The sequence below is a fragment of the Harpia harpyja genome, chromosome 11, assembly GCF_026419915.1.
Source record: "Harpia harpyja isolate bHarHar1 chromosome 11, bHarHar1 primary haplotype, whole genome shotgun sequence".
NCBI lineage: Eukaryota > Metazoa > Chordata > Aves > Accipitriformes > Accipitridae > Harpia > Harpia harpyja.
In genome coordinates, this window is record NC_068950.1 from 3,810,760 (window position 1) to 3,832,160 (window position 21,401).

Genomic DNA, 21,401 nt, shown 5'->3' on the forward strand with positions numbered 1-21,401 from the left:
GGTGGGAGGAAGAAGCTGTTTATAAGGTGGTGTGAGCAGAATGCGGGGGCCAACTGGGGTAAGGGAAGAGCATGATGCACAACCTGCCTGCGCATACACAGCCCTACCACAGGTGACCATTGCTGGGGGCAGAACAGGGCAAGGAGTACTCAGACATATTGGAGAGCACGCTGTGGGCAGCTGGGCTGGCAGAGGGTCATGTCCATAGCTAGGTGGTCACAGGAAAGCGCTTCCGACGGCAAACAGTCTGTATCTCCTAGCCCAGCCACAGTCCCCAAGCTGGGAGCTTGACCACACAGCTGCCAGGCTAGAAGAAGTCCTGATCGGGCCAAAGTAAATTTCCTTTCCCTATTTCTGACATAAAGAACTCTCTGAAAGCAGGTTGGGCAGCCTGGAAAGAGAGAAGTGAGAACCTGTGGCCTCTGCCTGGTTCCTGGCCCTGGAGAATGTGTGGTGGTGGTGGGGCAGGGACAGAGAGGAGTGTTATGTTTGGGTGAGGGCAGGGCCTGGGACAGGGGCCAAATTCTGCAGGATGTCAAAACCTCGGCTTCAAAGACTTGCAGAGTGCCTTGGACAAATCTGCCCCAAACTGAGAGATTTTTGGACAGTTCTGCAGCAAGGTGTGGTGGGTTCCACAGCCTCTTCTTGCACATAGTGCTTGGGCTCAGGTCTGCAGAACGTCTGGCAGGGAGAGCTGTGGGCATCTCTGTCATCACCCACCTCCTGCCTCCCTCCCCTGTCAACAGCACCAAGTGCCCTGTGCATGCGGAGAGTAACCCAGAAGGGTGGCAGCCAGGTGGGCAGCATCTCTTCCTCTGCATCAGCATCATCTCACTGCCTTTTTGGAGTAAACCTCTGGTGCCCAGGCAAAGAGATTTTACCCTGGCAAGAACCAGCCTCCCCACAGAACAGGGCAGGTTCGTGTTCGTACAGCAGTGTCCTCGCGGTGCCATAGTGCCAGATGGCAAGCAGCCCAGGCCAGGGCTTCCCAGACACTGCTGGTCTTTGTCTCCCCATGCAGTTGGAGTTCAGTTACATCCCCAGGGAAACGCAACCCTGGAGAGCGCTGAGTGCACGTAGTCTTGGCTGCGGGCAGTGATGGGCTGACCAGAGCATGTCTGACGTTAGCTTCTTGCTAGAAAGCATCTTATCGTTAGCCTGAGACTGACTTCGGCCAAGACACGGTGCCCTGGAAGGAAGCCCAAGAAGCCACCAGGGTTTTGCCTCTGGCTCATTCCCATTTGGAAAGTTTTGAAAGGCCGTAGCTATCTGGCTGCTTTGTGCTCTTCCTGCTGATCCAAGCACTGCCCAGGGCTGGCAGCGCAGCCGCCTGCCTGACCTCTTGCACAGCTGTCTAATTCAAAGCAGCCCCTTGGCAACACATCCCAACACGCGCTTATCACCTCCCTCTCCCTGGGAGACTGCGAACCCTCTTCTCCCGCGACCAAGGGAGCTGGAGGGCAGAGGAGGGAAACAAGCAAGAGGATGCAATTGGTCACGCTCTTCATTCCCATCAAAGCAGGGAGTAAAGCCAAACTCTGTGTGTGCATCCCCAGAAATGCAGTTCCCACAGGGTGCCAGGAATCAACCACTTGATTCAATACACAGTCCTCAGGGATGCTTGCTCAACGTTAACTCGTGGTGCCTTAGGGAGGAGAAAAGACACACAGCATCCCTCTCCCCCTGTGCCCAAGCTCACATCCCACCCACAGACACTCACTAACACTAACACTAAGAGGTAGGTTCTTGCATGCACTTACACCCACCCAGGCTCTGCAAGCTATCCTGCGCTTACTCACAAACAGCTCTCACGTACGCAGGCGTAACGTGCTAACTCTCCAGCACACCCTCCGCAGTGCCAAGTCTCTCATGGCATACGCTCCCACAGTCACACAGATGCATGCACACTCCACTAAAAGCAGCTGAAAGCAAGCTGAGAGTGACATTAGATGTGCCTGTCTAGAATCTGGTACATGGGATGCACATACCTCTGCCATCAGCTGTTATTCCAATGCCGCTGCTGCAGAGTGCCTGGAATTCAGCTGTGTAGAAAGCACAACAGAGCCATTAGCTTTTCTAGACAGTTCACGCATCACAGTGACATTAACTCTGGGTAGCGTTGGATTCATTGTTTGTTTGTTAAAGTGTCAGCTGTGGGCTTCCAAGCAGTGTCTGTTTATACTTAGGGAATGTGTATTTTAGAGCTGATACTTGCAGTTAGTAGTCCAACACTGTGAGAATCCCTGCAACGAGATCAGCATCAGATTTGTGGATCTGACCTAAATTTGTTGACTGCATGGCATCCCTTTCCCACTGCCTATGTCTTTCCCATGTCACTGCCAAGCTGCTAGGCCATCTCAGGGACCTGTCAACCTGTCAGGGACCCAGAATGTCTCCGAGCACCTTCCTGGCTTTTTGCAAACTCAGATGGAAGAGGAGCTCACCAGAGTTTTTGGCCGGACAGGGTTGGCAGGGCTCTCCGAAGCCATGGTCTGGGTTAGCACAGCAGCACTCAGACTTGGTGACTGCTCCCGGAAAGGGACGAGCACACGTGCCCTTTTTAATGCCTCCGTAACAGGTGCTGCGCATGTGGGTGTCCACGCAGACTCGTCCATCCACCCCGATAGCCAGGCCCCCGAGGCACTCGCAGCGGAAGGAGCCCTCTGTGTTAATGCACCAGCCATTCATACAGATTCCTGGCGTCTCGCACTCGTCGATGTCTGAAAGAGGAAGCACAAACTGGTTGTTACCTACCCACAGGCAGCAGGACACACAGACAGGGCTTTTGGACTATTTTGCAGGGAGACTTGGAGACTAAGAGGGAGCCAGAGGTGCAGTTTAGAGCATCATGTCCCCTGCATGCTCTGCTGGTTGTCCCTAATGGTTCAAGGGAAGGAACAGGGATCTGGGCTTCTTCAGTCTCCTGAGACCCAGCCCCTTCTCAGAATAGCAGGGTCTGGTCTCTGCTCTGTTAATGGGGCAGTGACCCACAGAATTCACCCCATGTCACAGCAGCATATCGAAGAAATGCTATGTTCTCCTCATCCTCCTTTCTCCACTCTGCCTTCACATCCTAACCTTCCTGGCTTTGGGAGGTGGCACACAAACCATAATGGAATGTGCTGTAGAGGCTGGGAAAGCTGTGGAGATGACTGCTGCCAGCTCACATTGGCCATACAGAGCTTCACAGCCCTGCTTAACCTCCTTCAGAAAGATGATTTAAGCTCCAATTTGTGCTGAAGTAGTGGAGATGCAAGAACATTTTCCCTTGTGCTCATTCTGTTGTGAGGGGGTAATTTCTGGTGGCAGAGCAGGAGATGCCTGGCAACAGGCTTGGTTTTTCTCAGGTTCCCTTGGCCTCAGACACATCGCAAGTCCCCAGGAATGTGGATGGCTGGCTGGGAAGAGGGCAGAGACCAAGCTTGGGGACCTACGCACCGACACAGTACCGCCCATTGGGAGCCAGCACAAAACCGGGCTTGCAGATACATTTGAAGCTGCCGTCCTCATTGATACACATCCCGTTGAGACACATGTTGGTCGTGGCACATTCATCATGATCTGGGGAGGACAAACAGAAAACATGAGCTGAGCCTGAGAGCTGCAGCAAGACTCTCCTGTGCTCAAAAACTCTCTGTCCCCCATCTCATGGTCAAATTGCTTCTTATGGCAGTGGGTGCTAATCCTCAAGGCAGAGTTCCCACTGCTTCTCCTGGTGACAGCTGTCCTGCTGCGTCCCTGCCGCTCTCGGTACCCTGCTCAGCCGGTGCAGCTCGCAGCAGGACTCAGACACCGGCTGCTGGAAAATGTCCTGCTTCCAGACCCAGCCCTGCTCATGCTCCTGGACCGTAAAACCTACAGGAGCACTCCAGGAGCACTAGCACCCTTATAAAAACATCTTCCTACTTCAGTCCTCTCATTTTAAGATGCACTCTGCCCTAGAGATGAAGGGACTACAGCACAGATTAAAGTAACCACCGATCCCCAGGGAGGACATAGTCTCAGCTCAGTCCCAACCTCCCCAAGGCACATCAGTAAATAGCTTACCAACACAGTTCTTGCCATCAGGGGTGATTTCAAAGCCAGCATTGCAGATACACTGGAAGCTGCCATCAGTGTTAACACAGCGGCCGTTCCTACACATCACTCCATTCATGATGCACTCATCAATATCTGGCAGAGAAATAAACATAAGAAAGTAGCAGCAGGTGGAGTGAGAATCAGTTCCAGCTTAATATGCTCCATGAGAAAACCGGGTAAGTGCTCTCAGACACTCAGAGGGTGCCCTGCTCCAGGATTACACTCTTCCCTTCTGGATGAGCTACAGGAGATGGAAAAGATGTGAAAAAAGCTTTCTGCATGCTCTGGAAGCAGCACAACATTTGTGAGGTTAGAGCTCTAGGATCTCAAACCATCCATGATGTCTTTGTCAACCTTCTGCCCCAAGGCCCCCTTTGCAACTCAAATTATCAAAGAAAGGAAGACGACTGTCTCAGGTAGGGCGTTGTTACTGACCCTCTGTCAAGAGCTGGGGAAGACAGGATGAGCTACTTTATGAGCAAATTACTGAAAACCGATAGTCTGGCCCCAGCAGCAATGGATGATCCAGACCCTTTGTAGACTTCTCCTAATGTGGAGAAGTTAGCTTGAAAGGACCCTGGCAGAAAAGGGTCTGAATCACAGATGAAATGGGGTGGCCCTGCACAGAAGGAAACCTTTGGGGCTGTATCAGCAGAAGAGCTGTGTGTAACCCACATGGGACCTCTTCTTGTCCTGACAGCCAGAGAGGTCACAGCCGAAGAATGACATCCAATTTTGGCACCACACATTAGAAAAGATAAGGACAAAATGGAGGAAGTTGAGAAGATAAAAACAAGGACAATGAGAAGCTTAGAAACATTACCAATGAGAGGAGATTGAGAGACTTGCATTTGTTTAGTCTAGAAGGGAGATGACAGGGAGGTTACAAGTTGCAGTTCCCCAACATGTAAAAAATGTTGTAAAGGAGACAGTGATGAATTTTCATGGCCAGAAAGAGAACCACAAGAAGAATTCAGCTTAAAAGATTAGTTTGGAAATTAGGAAAGCCTTTCACATTGTTAGGCAATTGGGGGGGTCCTTTGGAAACCCCCAATCAGAAACCACTTGACAGAAAAATAAAAAAATCAAAGGTCAGGCACTGACAGGGAAATCTGCCTTTGTTTCTTGTTCACACGGGACATTACCTTCCCACTATTCTTTTTTTAGCACTCCCTCATCTAGAGCACCATCTTGCTGCAAGACACTGACAGAGCAACTTTGCTAGAAATCGCAATCCCTACATTGATACAAACATTCCTCAAAAATCCTATCTTTTGTCAAAACAAAATGTTGTCAGCTTTAAATAGAGTTCTGCTCTTGAAAAGGACTCTGTAAGTTCCTTGATTGCCTCTAGTCAATTTTAAGATAGATAACGGTAGAGGAAACTTCTAGACAGATTTCAGGACACTGCTGGCAGCTCAACTAAGTTGTTCTGAAATCCTATCACACACCTGGTTGGGAGGTTTTTTGGTGTTGGGGACTCCTCGCTCTGTTTCCCCTTTACAACCATTTTCCTTTGGTACCTATATCTCTGATAACCCTGCTGACACTCTTGCAGCACTCTCCAAAAGGAGAGACAGAAAATACTTACCGATGCAAGCCTGCTTTGTGGGGGTGCTCTGGAAGCCCTCGTGGCACTTGCAGTGGTAGGAGCCAGGTGTGTTCACGCAGTCTCCATGCACACAGGGGCTGCTGGAGCACTCATCCACATCTGCAAGAAGAAAAGCCTAAACCCGTAAGTCACCACTATACACAGCAAGCTACCAGCACAGGTTACAAAGGCCTCCTGTGAGCTGCTGAGCCCGTCCTTTCAACTCCAGTGCTCAGCATCCTGACGGCACGGCCAGCAAGGTCCCTCTGGATGGCATCTCTTCCCTCAGGTGAATCAATTGCACCACTCAGCTTGGTGTCATTTGCAAACTTGCTGAGTGGACTCAATCCCACTATCTATGTCATTGATGAAGATATTAAATAGTATGGGTCCCAGTATGGACCCTTGAGGGACACCACTCATTACTGTTTTCCACTTGGACATTGAGCCATTAACTGTAACTCTGGACTCCGTCCTCCAGCCAATTCATTATCCATCCAACAGTCCATCTGCTGAACCCATATCACTCCAATTTAGAGGTAAGAATGTTGGGGAGAACTATATCAAAGGCCTTATAGAAGTCCACGTAGATGACATCTGTAGCTCTCCTCTTTTTCACTGATGCAGTCACTCTATCATCAAAGGCCACTAGATTAGTCAGGCACAATTTGCCCCTGGTGAAGCCAGGTTGGCTGTCTCTAATCACCTCCATCTTCCATGAGTTTCAACATATCTTCCCTTCTGAACTGTTTATAGCCATCAATTCCAGTGCTCCGGTCGCATGATTAGTCCCACTGCATTTCAGCTTAGCTTTCTAGCTGCACAGTGGCTTCCAACTCCTTCTGTTTCTTATCCATGCTGCATGCATTGGTATAGAGGCACTTCAGCTGGGCTATCAACCCTCTCAGCTTTTTAGAGGAACACACCCTTATTCCTTTCAGGCATTTCACAGGTGTTTCCCTGTTGGTTCCTAATACATCAGCATCCCCTGGCTCTTTGTTGCTCAAAATTCCATCCCCTTCTAAATCTAGTCTAAAGCTCTCCTTGTAAGTCTGGCCACCTTTTTAGCAAAGACCTTCTTGTTCCACTTGATCAGGTGAACCCCATCAGCTCCCAACAGACCTGGCTTCTCAAAGGTAGATCCATGATCACAGAAGCCAAAACCTTGAGTATAGCACCAGGCATGCAGCCAGGCATTCACCTGTTCAATTCCTCTCCTCTTTCCTGAACCTCTTCCTCTGACTTGGAGGATAGAGAGGAACACCACCTGTGCTCCAGATTCTTTCAACATTGCTTTCAGTGACATATAGTCTCTTTTGGTTGTTCTAAGTTGCCTTGTTGCAGTATCACTAGGCCCTACATGAAATAGTAGGAGTGGATGATAATCTGGAGGGTTCACCAGTTGCAGCAGCCTCTCAGTGATGTTGCAAATGTGAGCTCCTGGCAGGCAGCAAACTTCTCCAGAGAAATTGGGGGGATGGCAATTGGGTGCTTCAGTACCTCTCAGTAAGGAATCTCCAATTACTAATACTTCATGGGCTTTTCTGGTGGCACTGGTCCTAATGCATGTGGGGGGCTGGATCAAGGTTGCATGGTTGGCTTTTCCTGGATCTTGTCCGTTACTCGTGTGCTTTTTGTTCTCCAGACCTAGAGCGTCATATCTCTTCCATAGGGGCACTTCAGAGGAAGGTTCTTCCTTCTGCCCTCAGCAGAGATAAGGGTCCAGTCTCCTTCATCTTCTGAGTTATTTGTGTCGGTCAGCTCAAGGCTGAATTCAGGCTTACCTCCCCCTTGCACAGCCTTGAGGTAGGGCTGTCACTCAGCCTGGGACAGCACACAGTACCACATATCTATCTCTTACTTACATTGCCAAATACCATGCTGCCTGTTGAGCTCCTCTTGTAACACAGCTACTTGTTTGAAGAGTTCCTCTAGCTGGGCATACTCACATAGCTGGGCTATGACATTCACCACTGCCTTCAGGTGCTAGGGGGACTTCCAGGTGCTGGATCTCCATACAGCCTAAGGTCTGGACGGTTATTTCAGCCCTTGGGAGGTCTGCTTGGGTGGAGATGTCAGCATAGGAAGGCTGTTCTTTGCAGATGTGGTGGGTGGACACCATTTCCTTTCAGCAGGACAGTCTCCTTATAGTTCTCAGAAAAAATAGCCCACTTACTTACTTATAAAATGGTAATTCTTCTGAAAGATGCCATCCTTCTAGTTCTAATTCCTTGGAGACCTCAAGCTTCTGAGTAGGCTTGCACAGCTACCAGCTAGCTGGGGTGACCATTGGGGCTGCAGCCTAAGCCTGTGGCGTAAGCAGAGCAGGCAGCAGCCCAATAACTGGCGGAGCACGCTGCCCTTCCTGCTGCTCCCTGATTACTGGTGCCCCCCAAGGGCTGGTTATATTATGGGGCTTCCCATGGTGTGAACTGGCCACCGGGACCATCGGCACCAGCCCGGTGCTGGGAGTCTGTCCAAGCAGTGACAAGCAGCTAAGCCAATGGCAATGTTGTGGCTAGCAGAGGAGAGCTGTCACCCTGGGTGTTCTTTGCGGGGCAGACATACCCTTTCTGTCATGCTGCTTCATTACCTGACATGAGCCCTCTATCTCCAGCCTCTTGTGGGGAGCTCTGAGTGGGATGGGGGCTGTTGGGGGGGCAGCTCCAGGGGCTGTTAGGAGCAGGCATGGGGCATGGTTGGAGCTGATCTGTGTGCGTGTCAGGCAGAGCCTACTCACCAATGCACTCTCCGCGCACATCCTGCTTGTACCCCATGTTGCACTCGCAGCGGTAGCTGGATGGGGTGGGGATGCAGCGTCCATTCAGGCAGAGGTTAGTGAAATGCTTGCAGATATCAATGGTCTGATTCAAAGTGGCGGTTCCTGGAAAGCACAGAGACAGCATCAGGTAGAGGATTACAGCTCCCTTGATTGTTCCCAGGAAGCAGGGTCAGTAAGTCCAAACACCATGACAGATCAGCGATGCTCCTCAGCCCTGAACAACCATGGGGCTGTGGACACAAACTCAGTTGCCTCAGAAATCTCTGCGGGGTGCTGCAGTATGTGGCATGCCCCTACCCCACTGACACGCACAAGATGGCACAGCCCCTCAGAAGCAAGCTGGGAATCAATATTTATTGACATCCAGTGCATTTTCACAGGCTTCAGCCCTTAGCAAGGAGCTATACAGGGATGCACATGAAGGGGTGTCCAAGGTGGTGAAAAAAACAGTTTTGTTTTGGGGAGGCAGAGTGTGAGGCGGTGACGTGAAAGCTTCATTCCTATTTGGTAATTAGAAAGATATTCTGTGCCGGGGCCAGCCTCAGCTCCCTTGCTCTGCCAGCAGATGCTGTTTGATCTGCTTCTGGGCTCAGCATCTTGCACAGCATTAGTGTCACATCCCATCACTCCCCCCACATCAAAATAAACCTTGTAGCTGGCTAAGAGCATGGGCGCTTTGCTCATGTGTGCATGGCTCAAAGAAGCGGGCCGGCACGCAGGCAGACACGCTGCCTGTGTTCTGAGACAGGCAGCCAAATTGGGTCAGCACAGTAAGAAAGTAATTTTAATTACCAATGCTTGAACTTCCTGGGCCCATTCCAGGCAGACCTGGGATCCCGCCTTGTCCATTTGCCCCATTTGGTCCGATGCCTCCAGGCCCGTTGAGTCCCGGCCCAACACCATTGGGCCCAAATCCAGGAATTCCTGGAAAGCTCCCAGGGAACCCTGGCACGACTGGGAGTCCTTCGATGCAAAGCCTGCGGTACTCATCTGAAACAAAACAGCTGCCTTAGTGCTTTTCCAAGAGTGCCTGAATCCCCCTCCTGCCTCTGCCGGAGCGCAGAGAACAGAGGGATGGAGACGGACCGGCAGGGAGCAAAGAGAGTGGGTGCTGATGGGAACAGGGCAGATGGGTGAGGAGGGCTTTAACACCCTTCACTCTGGAGCAGATGATGAGACACAGCTTGCCGGGGTGTTTGGCAACGGCTTCTCAGGGTGCGTGGGACAGCTGGCACCGTGGGCTCCCTTCATGCAGGAAAGGACAGGACACAGGACGGTGCCAGACACTGTGAAGCTCTGCCCTGCTCAGAGCTGGTGATGAAAGAAGAGCGGCAGAGAGATTTATCTACAGTGCTGTGCCTCCTCAAGGCCTCCTGCTGCCTGGGCTCACCCTCATTTGGCTCCAAGGATCAATTATGGTGGAAGCCAAAGAGAGATGAAGGGGTAGGAGGAAAGGGATAAATTCTTGCTTTGGCTGAACTCATGTGGCTCAACTTCAGATGAGACCCAGGCAGGAGAGCCAGCATCCCCATGTGACCTTTCTCTGGGTTTTACGTTGATGATTCTCCACGTCAAGCCTGGGGTACCACTAGGGCCATCAGAGCCACGAGTTGGCCAAGCAGCAGGTGGAGGTCCTTTGGGTTGCACTTACCAGACCCCCGGACAGGGCACATCTCTGGAGTCTGACCAATGGCCCAGCAACGCCCTGAGTCACAGCAGCACTGCATCTTGGTGTACTGGCCAGGAAGGTCCCCGGCACAGCGACCCCCGATCAAAGCAGAGAAACACGTCCCAATCCGCTGGTCTGCAGAGAGGGAGAGGAGAAGGAGACACATTCACAGCATTTCATCACCATATTCTTGGTCAGGTCCATTCCAAATAGCATCTCTTCTGGCCGTCCAATGTCCCAATATGACCTGCTGTTCTGCCTCATCCTCCCAGATCATGAGGTTCTCCAGCACCTCCATCGGGAGCACATCAAGGCTGTAGGGCCAGGCCTCATTCCCCAGTATCAGATCTCACATTCCCATTTAGGCTCCTAAATACTATAAGGAGCCTGACCAAGAGCCAGAAACAGGCAGTAGGTGGGCAATCCCTCCCCATTGGATTCTCCATTGGGAGCTGCCTGCCTTGCCCTGCAGGAAGGACAAGCTGACTCAGCAGATTCTGGCTGAACTCACAGAACAGAAAACAGATGCGGTCCCCCACCTCATCCCGTGCTTCCTCACCTGCCCAAAGAAATGGGATTATTTACAGGTGTCTCCCTCCTCTCACCAGAGTTTCTGCACTAATGAGAGATGTCAGGGATGGGTTCCCCCACTGACCCAACATACCAGCTGGGAGAGGTCCCACTACTGGACAGCCTGACTCATCCCCTCAGTGGGGACAGGTAAACCATTCCGGACTAAATACATTATTCAACAAAATTGCATCCTGGGGCTGAGATGTCCATTCTTCAGGTTCCTCCTCTGATGTTAGTGTCTGTCTTCCTTATTTATATTACATTTGTGACCAAGGCTGGGCAATCAGTGCCAATATAACAGTACAACAGGCCCTGAACTTGGTGATGTGGAGGGCAGTGTCTTCTCCTCTCTTGGGCTGTTGGACCCAGCACGATCTATTTTCCTCTGACTTCTGCCACTAAAAACACTTCCCTGTGACAAAAACAATCCAGCGCTGCCTGCTACTATTTTGAGGGTTCCCAGACAGTGAGTGGGCATTCCTCAGCCATTCCTGCTCTAGGCTGAAGCCTTGGCTGCAACAGTCCTTTCCCTTGTTCTCACTTGTTGCAGGACAGAGCTGGCAGACCAAGGTGGTCAGCCATCTCCTACACCACTTTGCTCAGACTGGGGATTCAGGTGCAACCCTTCCAGCGTTAGTCAGTGATCCCCGATGCTGTGCTAAGCAAGGACCTTGCCACAGCCACCGGTGTCCAACGTGGTCCTGCACATCCCGGGCCTGGCAAGGACCTGCCCCTCCTTCCCAGAACTGATTTAATGGCAAATGTCCCACGTTCCAGGCTTCCCATGAGGAAGCATTCCCTGCCAGGTCCCAGCGGTCCCAGCACCTCTCGCTAAACAAATGGAGGTGTTCTCAATTCCACATCCCTCCAGCCTGATCACTCCCATTCCCAGTGGATGCCTGTTTCAGGTCATGGGTTAGTTCTCACAGCCTGGATTGAGCTGGGAGGAGAAAGAGCCCTGGATGGTGGTCAAAGTCCGCGAGCCTGGCCAAAGCCACAGACACCGAGCCTGGCACCGGTGTTTGGTGTGTGTGGCTTCTGGACAAGGCCCAGGAGACTGAGGGTCTTTCACATGTCTAGCAGGCTCCGTCTGGCACCAAGTCCTGTAGGAAAACCTGGAATCTTCCACTCGTTCATCTCCCGTCCTTGTTTCTCAAGTAAATTAATGAGGGGGAAAGTCTAGTCTGATTTGTCATCTGTGCCTCTAGACTGACATTAGCCAGCAGGCTGACACTTCCCTGAAATATAATTGAAATTAATTGCATGGAGCTGTTTGATCTGTGGGCTGTGGTTACATTTCTTCTCTAATCACAGCTCAGTGACTTGCGGAGGATAGTGACCCCATTTAAAGCCAGGGTGACTAAACCAGCAGGTCTTTTCTCAGATACATCCTTTCCACCATTCTGCAGCACTGAGTTCAGCATGAACTATTCCCTTTTAGGAAACTTTATCCACCAAAGAGACTTGCAGAAAGACAGACAGACTAGGAGAAGGGAAACTTGAGTGAGGGGATTGAATGCAACACTGGATTAGGTCCTAATCCTAATGAAGGGAAGTACAAGCCACATGGGTGTTTGGGTCATCCCAAACCCTTGACCTCTGGCAAGTGGCAAAAGTGCAAGAGTAGTGCCCACGGCTTTGCGGGTTTCAGCAGATGCCGGAGTGTAGAAGAGGGCTGTGTTTCCACAGCGTGTCGTGTAGCCCCCTCTTATTCCAGAAGGAAGCTGCTCTCTGAACAAGCCAGGGCAGGATATTGGGGCCATTTGGAAAAGCTGCACCTCAAACCCTTGATGGGAGTTTAGAGAAGTGAGGACTTAGGGCTGAGCTTAAATGAACTTCTAGATCTGAGGGTGGTAGTTTGGAATAAACCCTTTGGGCATTAGAGAGGAGAGATCCCACCCGGCTCCTGTTCTTCTGTGGGATGCTTCCTGTCCCAAAAGCTATGATACACGGTGACAGCCAGCCAGTTAATGGGCAAGGAGTGATTTGGGGAACACAGTCTCCTTCCCCACAGACAGACATGTGCTGACAAGTTTGACAAGGCAGGGAGGTCACAGCAGTTTGTGTAACGGGGGGAATGGTCCAGCTCTTATTCATCTGGACAAATGTTTATTAAATTCAGCTGTCTTTGCTGCAGTTTATAATAATCTCTCTCAGAAATGAAGGTCAGAACTAATTGAAAACTCATCTGGAGCTGCCTTGGGCAGAGAGAGGGGTGGATGGAAAGAACAGTGGGTCCCTGCAGTCCCTCTGTGACCTCCTGCAGGACCACCCACATGCTGGAGGTACGAGCATAAAGCCGTCGTGGTTTTGTTCTGCCTTCCTCTGCAGCTGTTAAGGGAACAGGTTTGCACAATAACCTCAGTAAATCAGATAATGCTGCAGGCGAGAAAGGAGGTAGAATTCCACATGAGATTAGACGGTGCACAGAGGTGGGGGATAGAGCCACAGGTCTGTCAGAGGTCTCTGACTCAGAGATGCTGTGGATGCTTTACAAGGTCCAGCCAGGAGCGGTAGAGCAGGAGATGGAGTTTGGCCTGCTTATCATAATGAGATAGGAGCAACTCCAAGCTGGACCTTTCTGCTGGGGTCTGGCAGAGTCTGCACCCGTCCGGCTGGGCCATGATGCCCTGGTGTGTGTGTCCTGATGCCCAGGAGAAGCCCACAGCAGGAGCTGCACCCTCTGAGTGACTATCCAGCACGGCTAATCTCTATCTTCCCTTTCAGTGTGGACATCCTCTTTGTGGTCTGCGCAAGGTGTCTAAGATGTGTCGTGCACCTGCAAGGGATTTTGCAGTTTTCATCCTCATGAAAACCTGGTTTGTTTCTTTGGTGGTGGGGTAGGGGCAGGGAGACATGGAGGAATAGAAAGTACTGGTACTGTTTCCCAGGAGAGAACTGCAAAGGGCGGGTATTTATCTCATTGTCGTGTACAGAAACTGAGAAGCTCAAGTGACCAAACCCAAACAAACTAGTGGTTGCAAAAGGCAGTTGGCTCTGACTACAAAGAACCTGAGGGCTATTAGCTCAGAAGGGAGCCGCAACACAGCAGCATATAGCCAAAGGTCTCCCACCCAAGATGTCCAACGGTGCTTGGTTTGCAAGGAAAAAGGGTGCAAAAAGGAGCCTCATACTGTGGTGAGAACAGTCAGTCTGGAGCGATGATGCCATCATATGTTCTCTGTTTCTGGAAAACTGACCAATTTCATTCTTGTCCGGGTAAGATTAGATGGTGGTGTCTGTCTCAGTGAAGAATCATGCCAGAACGAAGGCACAAAGCATCCCTTTGTGCACAGCTCCCACCAAACTGCAATACCCATGGCACACCTTGGCCACCAATGCTTCTGCTGCCTCACCGCAGGAGGGCTGCAGTGCAAACGGGGAAGCTCTGGGTGTTATTGCAGGACAGCTTCTTTGCTGGCAAGTGCCATAATAAATTCACTACCTCCCTGGCTGTTTGGTCTTTTCCAAATTCGCATCCCAGTTCAACGGTTACAAGGTCGAGGTATAAATGCATCCCTGAAATGATTTGATAAAAAATTATTCTCTCTAGGGGGAAATGCTTTACAAATGTGGGCTGAATGATCCAGTTTGCAGTTGAGGTTCCTGCACAGGTTTACACTATGGAGCCTTTCTACACCCTCTGGTCCCTGCAGATGTCCAGGCAGACCCCTGCTTGGCAGCATCACCAGCTCCCTTGATGCCTTGGACCTGTTGGGAGACTCTGCTCAGGAACACTCCCGAGCTCCTTATCAATCTGGTTTGAGCCTGTGACCCTCACACCACTTCCCTTTTGTCACTTCTTGCCCTCATAAATATCTCCTCATGTTTCCTCTGTCCTCTTGCTCTTTCCTTTCCTGGATAATGACCAAAGTGGGCAAAAAGGGTTCTCCAGGCAGGTGAAGTCTTCAGTAACACCCTCACAACCTTCTCTGAGCCTAGGACTTTGCAACGATAAGCAAGATCTGGCCCTACCCAGAACTTTAGGCAGTAAATCTGCTGATGCTGCCCAAGAAGAGATAAGACCCAAATCTCTCAGAGCTTTGCTGCACTATCAGGGAAAAAGAGCAAAGAAAGCAATGTGCAGGAGTGCTGACTTGCAACGAACAAAGGAACACCATGTACATGTCTGGAAATGCATCTGAAAGGCCATTTTTCTCATTTGAAAATTATTCTTTTAAGCCGTTCTTGAAAAGCAACCCATTGTACTGCAAAGAAAAAAAACCCTCACAGTCTGCTGGAGCAGATCCTTCTGCTGCCTGCAAAACACTGAGCCTGTCTTTTACAAGCATAAATGAATGAAACTGTTATGAACATGTGTGGAACTGGATTCTTTGTGTCAAGCACAGGTGGTTGAATCATTCAATAAATGTTCATTTCAAACTATGACGGACTTTCTCCAGCTATGCTGCTGTTTGCATTTTACTGAGGAAGGCAGTGAAAGCAGCTAATGAGATTTGGGATCAACTCAAGCTCAGTGTCTTGCTGTTTCAGCTGCAAAAACTACAGGAGATTATTCAAATGCAATAAAAAGGTGTTTACTTTACCAAAAAAGGAGGGGAAAGGGATGGGAATATATCAAGGCTGCCACCATAAAGTCACCACATAGCCAGTGCTGGTGCCCCATGATATATGAGACACTGCGGTCACTTCCAGTCTAAACATCTGAGAGGTGGCAGTGTGACAATCTCTTCTGCTCTCTCCTGATGCTGTTCATGCTTTAAGGGTGGCCACTTTATTTATTAATTTTCAATTTTACAAACTATTTATTTGATTTATTTCATAGGACGTAAATTGTGAGCTTAAACTACCATAAACTCTCAAAATGAGCACTAAAACCCCCTCAAAGGATAGAAGCAGGGTTTGCAAAATATGGATCCCAGGGCAACAACACCCCAATAGTAACTGTGCATTTTGCCAGAAAAAATATTGTCTGTCCCAAAATGTGACAGCACACTAGCAGCATATATTAGCTCAGGGAAATGGCTAGAGCATGATGTATTGAGTTCAGATGCAGTCATAGTCCACTGCAGCTAACTAAGCTTTGGACTATTTTTAAATTTGAGCTTTCTAATTTTATTTAGTTTTCATTTCTTGAAGCACTCGGTTTCAAGTAAAGTGGGGAAATGTCCGTATGACTCATCCGACAGCCGTCACACCCCTCCAGGCTTATGGCAGGGTCTGGGAAACAGGGAGGAAAAGAATTTCATTCTCATTAAAATCTATCAGATTCCCAAACAAGGTAACCGGTACATTATGCTTTACAACGTTTTTCTTTCCGGAACTAGAACATGATTAATTTTCACTCCAGGTTCTGTGGATATAAAAGAATTTGGAAATTATTTTTTTCTGTATTAATTTCCAGGACTCTCAACAGAAAGCTGTACCTGACATTTTCCATTGCACTAACAATGATCTTTGCCTTTTCTGTAACAGTTCCTCTTTACAAATCCTTGCATCCTTGCCTTTCTAAGGCGAATGAACTTTCTGAATAGTGAGACAAACCCTGGGATTCATTTTGACTAAAGTGCGTGCCCCTGCTGAGAGCAAGTAAACAGAGAGCTGATCTATTTATCATAGAAACTGTCGTCTGTTACAAAGAGAAATGGACCATCAAAAATTTACAAGGCTTGGAAAGGAATTTTGATCTGTTAAACATGCAAGATTCACTCCAGGCTCTGTAGTCTGGAGGCAGGACAGCTCGTCAGTCTGGAGAAAGCTTGCCTGGACTCACGCCAGCTCTGGGAAGCTTTGAAATACAGACACTTTGTGCCAAACTGAGACAGGGTGAACAGGTACGTCAGAGCCCGTGGAGCGGCACACACCGGCCCCACCAAGCCCTTGGTGCAGTCTGCAGGATGGGGATGGCACCACTGTGATTTCTGTACGACCCTGGGAGTCATTCTGTTGCCAGAAATTGGATACTGTGGGAGGAAGGTGGGCTATAAGGTAATGCGCAAGAGCTTACACGGCAGACTTGTAAACCTGCAGGTTCAGCATGGGTGCAGGAATAGGTGTCTGCAGTGCCCTGTGCTGCGCTTGGGAAGCCCCTCTTTCTCTCCACTGGGTACAGAAGGGATCCAGACAACCAGCTCAGTGCAAAGCGACTCACTCCCAAAAGGTTGAGTTCAGTGAGATGAAGCCAACTGAGTCCACAGCCCTGCTGATTACTAGCTTGGGGCACTAGGGATTTATGAGCCATTACCTGTGGTCTAAGCACGAAGCAGGAGGAAACGATAAAAGTCACCGATTATTTGCATTGGTTATGCAAACACTTGGAGTAAACCTTTCCCCCCTTCACCTCTGCAAAGCAAGCAGATGAATATGCAGTTGTGGGATGTTCCCCAACACTGCTCCACGAAGGTTTGCAAGCCTTCCCTTGGACTTCCACACTCCGCAACCACACACTGTGCCTGCAGTTCAGTTGTAGAGGGAGTACTCGTGTCTCTCCCTGGCTGACATCTGCTGCGGGAGAAAAGGGCTAGTGCCTGGGATTCTCCTGCTAGCTGGTACAGTTCTGTGAGTAGGAGCACAAGAATCCTTCCTCAAACAGACCACTATCTCAGCCAGACACCTTCCACCCCAGTCTTCCTCCTAGTGTCCTCAGCAACCCCTTGTCAAACACTTCAAGCACTGAGGCACCAGCAGTCCAAGTTACGGAGATGGAGAAAGCCCTGGTCTGCAACAGCATCAAAACCTGTGACCAGGACGGACCATGTCAGCCATGGCACATGCAAGGACAGCACATGGAAAAGAGCACTTTCCAGCTATTGCAGGAACAATGTACCCTTTGATTTGCAAATCTGGTGAACACCAGATAGTGATTTGCAAATCACCAGGTCTGGATTTCAGATTGTGATCTCTCCCTGTATCTGTGGTCCTGAGATCTATTTAGCATCTTACCAATGCAGCGTGATCCATCGGGGCTGGTCATGAAACCACGCGGACATGTGCACACGTAGCTGCCTGCTGTGTTGGTGCACTCGCCGCCATCGCACACGCCAGAGATCGCGCCACACTCATCCACATCTAGAAAAGAACAAACCAACAATGATTATGTTTCCCTGCAAACCATCTCCTTTCCTATCTGCAGTGTGGATCCAGGAGCAGAGCTGGGATCACAGAAGACAGTAGCTGGTGTTACGGGTTGTCATGGGATGCCTGAGACCATAAGTGGCCCCCTAGCAGTGGATCAGTATGGAAAATGAGAATTCCCCAGAGGGTGATACAGAGGGCTTCATGGAGTCCTCTGCTTATCTCTACTGACAGTGTAGGTCTTTGGGTAGGCTGATCTAAAATGTTGAGCTCCCTGGAGTACAAAGAAAGCTTCAGGACAGAAACGTATCTGTGCAGGTACATGACTGGCTGGACAGCAGGTCCCTCCATGTGACTTGGAGTCCTCTGAAAGCAGAGATGCAACACCAGAGACAACATCATGTTTTTGAAAAGCACTGGGCTCATGCATTATTCATCAAACTTCTCCATACAGGAAGGATGTGGTTCAATTTTAAGCACATTCAGGCATCCAAATCCAGGTGAAAAGGCCTCTGTACTATCAGTTAGGCAAGGGAGGCCAGGGCATATCACTCTATGGGTTCAGCTCCTCAATCAGCAGTCCTATTTTAGTGTGAACTGATTTGCGTAACAATGCCATGAGCATGCCATAGTTTGAACTATTTATCTTGTCACAGGGAAGATTAGCAAGATAGAGATATACACTGAGTCCTTGGAGAGATCACACCTAATTATCCATGGCAATCAAAGAAACACTATCCACGTTAGCAAGCCCTGCCACACTGCTTCTGCAGCAGCCTGCTTCTCCAGCCTCCCACTGCCATGTGTGTGAAAACATAACATATCAGTGAGGGGCATCTCTCTGGATTTAAGAGCGTGGAAAATAAGGACATTGCAACAAGATTTTGTCAAGGCACAACAGCTGGACTCAGACATCAGAAGGATCAGGCAGCCCCGTGCCCAGACATATGGTAATAATTGCAGAAAGGTTATAAAAGTACCACAATTCAGAGACAATCACCCCAATTGCAGCTTCTGCCATCTGAACTTACGATGTGCTCTACAAGCATCTGTCTAGTGTGGAGATATGGCAGACTCCCACCACAGGCTGAACATGGAAACTAGCCCCATTGCCAAGGTCCTGGATGCCTAGGTCTGGATCCTGAAACAGAGCATCTATATTTGAAATCTTGCTCAGAGTTAGATTTTAATCCACGCTGGAAGAACTGGCTTGGAAAGATGAGACACTATAGGGTTTGCTTGAGAACTGTAGAGTTCTCCAAACTTTTCAGGCCATTTATATTACAACCTTGAGAAAATTCTTGAGTGGAAAATTCAACAAGTACCTATACAGATGATACAGAGACAGCCAGCCTATAACCTCTGTATGCAGCTATCACTTGGGACTTGAAACTTGAAAAATCAAAGGGAACAGAGTGGCAAATCGGCTATTTTGAAAAGGGCAATCTGTTTTTAACAAATTTTGACCAAAATGTCAATATAATTAAATGTACAGGGCCCAGCCACACTTGTGGGGCACTTGGCTCTAAGGACTTCTCCGGGAGCAGGGTTGTAGATTTTTTTCTATTGCCAACTGAAATCTGTTTCAGAAGCTGAGACGGAATTAGATCCAACCTCTAATTAATCCACCCAAAGAAGCTGGTTGGTGGTCATGGTCCAGGTGGTGGTAAAAGACAGAAGGAATATTTGCTCGATAGTTTTTACGGTGGCAAAAAAAAATGTGTCTTGGCAATTGGCAAAATAAATCATTTCTGCTAAGCAACTTTATTTATTGTATTTTAAATCTATCGTGCTGTTGTGAATGGATAAGGGGATTTTTATACGCAATTCAGATGCTGCCTGGGGCTGGCAGGAAAGTAATGAAAAGGAACTGGTCAAAGTCTGCTCCTTCAAGGGGATTTTTCTGATGTGAACAGCATAACAGCCTTGCACAGCCTGATGGCATTTGCATGTGTGGAGGTTAGAGTTGCTGCAGGGCAAAGACTAATCTGCCAGAAAAAAAGCAGAACAGCAAAGACCTCTCATTTAGGAGTGGAGATGGAGGATGTCTTTGGAAGAGCTCATCTAGCAGACTTCAGTGATGAAGGCAGCATACAGACATGGGAAAGAGTTACCTGAACCCACCCGTCTGAGCAAGGGAGGGACCAGAAGAAGTCTGTGCCGGGAGCCAGAAGGCCTGGCTGTGATGATGGATATGAGCCACAGTGACAGATCTGAGAAATGGGCAAGAAATTTCTGTAAGAAATGGGTGGGGGCTACCCTGAGGGGTGGTGAGCTGTGTCCTGTCCAGTGTGAAACTGAGAAAAAATTTGAGTTAGGAAGGAAATGTCTGACTGCAATCTCACAGTGCCATGCAGTGGCTAGCGATGCTAGTGCAGCCCTGAAGATGTATGGGAGAAACACCGAGCAGAAGCAGGTAGGTGATGTTACCTCTTAACTAGGATCATTCCTGGATGCCACAGCTCTGTGTGGTGTCAGTTCTTGCAAGAGGGTGTTAACAAAATGGAGGGGTTCAGAGTCTAGGGGGACAACTCAAGGCCTGGAAAAAACTGCCTGTTGTTAAGGGACTAGGCAGGACTCAATTACATTTATCCAAGAAACTGTGAGGATGTGATGGGATCATAGAAAAGAGACACAAAGATAATGTTGAGAATACAGTGCTCTGCAGTCTCAAAAAGAAAAGATGAAAACTGAAGCTGAGACATTATAAATTCAGGCTGGAATGAAGCGGACAGATTTATACCAACGGTAAAGAATCTTTGGTCTACCTACCCAGGGACAGGGCTAGTTCTCCAAGGCTTGGGATGGATTCAACTCACTTAACAATGTCTGCAAAAGGATTCCCTAGCATAGGCACAAATCCAAGGGAGGGCAAGGGGGGGTGAAATCTGGCTGCACATAAGTGACTCTCAAGGACTAAGCATTGTCCTCGATCCTCCAGAAACATCCTTATAAACTCTACCCTTCTCTCTAAAGTTAGAGAGGATGCCAGAATCCTTCCGCCATCATGTCCCAGGCACTGTGACCCCACTACACCAGCCTTTGGCTGCAGGGTGGGACAGCCATGGACATCTGATGAGGACAGTTAATTCGCATCACCCCAAAGCCCCCGCCTTGCTCTGCAGGAAAAGAGGTATGAGAGGGTCTACACTGTTAGACGTCTAGAGGAAAAGATGGCAGAAATGATCCGGACAGTGGTGCATGTTGAGTTGTGGTCAGATGTGTTAGATGGTTACAGAGCATGCATCTCCATCAGAGTTTTTTCTAGATGCCATTTACACTCAGCAGAAAGAGATAATTTCATCCAGGCAGTAATTCATCACATCTGAATGGAAACATCTAAACAGAGCAGAAGAGTTGTGCCCTAACGGTGATGATTTTTCCCTGCAAAGTGAGACATAGTAAAATTCATTCCACTGAGCTCAGCAATAGACGCTGACAACGTATGTGTTCAAGTAAGATGAGCTGAGCTGCTTTTTGAAGTGAGGCATATGGTGTGGACAGAGACCCCCCATGGGTGCTTCATGTGGTCAAAGCAATAATCTTCAACCTCTCCTCCTTACTCACACAACCTGTTACAAACACAATTATCTTCTGTTTTACTTTGGCTGCAACTCTGAGTCCTGAGGAGTCAAGTGAAACCTCGATTTCAACATGCACAAAATTAAGCC

At 49.2% G+C, this 21,401-nt stretch overlaps 1 protein-coding gene across 1 annotated transcript in view; it reads right to left on the reverse strand.

Moving 5' to 3' along the window:
• LOC128148297 (fibrillin-2-like) overlaps positions 1-21,401 on the reverse strand; it is a 116,356-nt gene that overhangs the window by 36,568 nt on the left and 58,387 nt on the right. The window contains exons 9-17 of the mRNA XM_052801985.1: positions 17,599-17,724; positions 10,105-10,257; positions 9,246-9,443; positions 8,412-8,555; positions 5,672-5,791; positions 4,048-4,173; positions 3,439-3,561; positions 2,445-2,720; positions 1,989-2,042 (exon numbers count right to left, since the gene is read on the reverse strand). Coding sequence (XP_052657945.1) covers positions 1,989-2,042; positions 2,445-2,720; positions 3,439-3,561; positions 4,048-4,173; positions 5,672-5,791; positions 8,412-8,555; positions 9,246-9,443; positions 10,105-10,257; positions 17,599-17,724 — 1,320 coding nt within the window. The remainder of the gene's footprint in view (positions 1-1,988; positions 2,043-2,444; positions 2,721-3,438; positions 3,562-4,047; positions 4,174-5,671; positions 5,792-8,411; positions 8,556-9,245; positions 9,444-10,104; positions 10,258-17,598; positions 17,725-21,401) is intronic.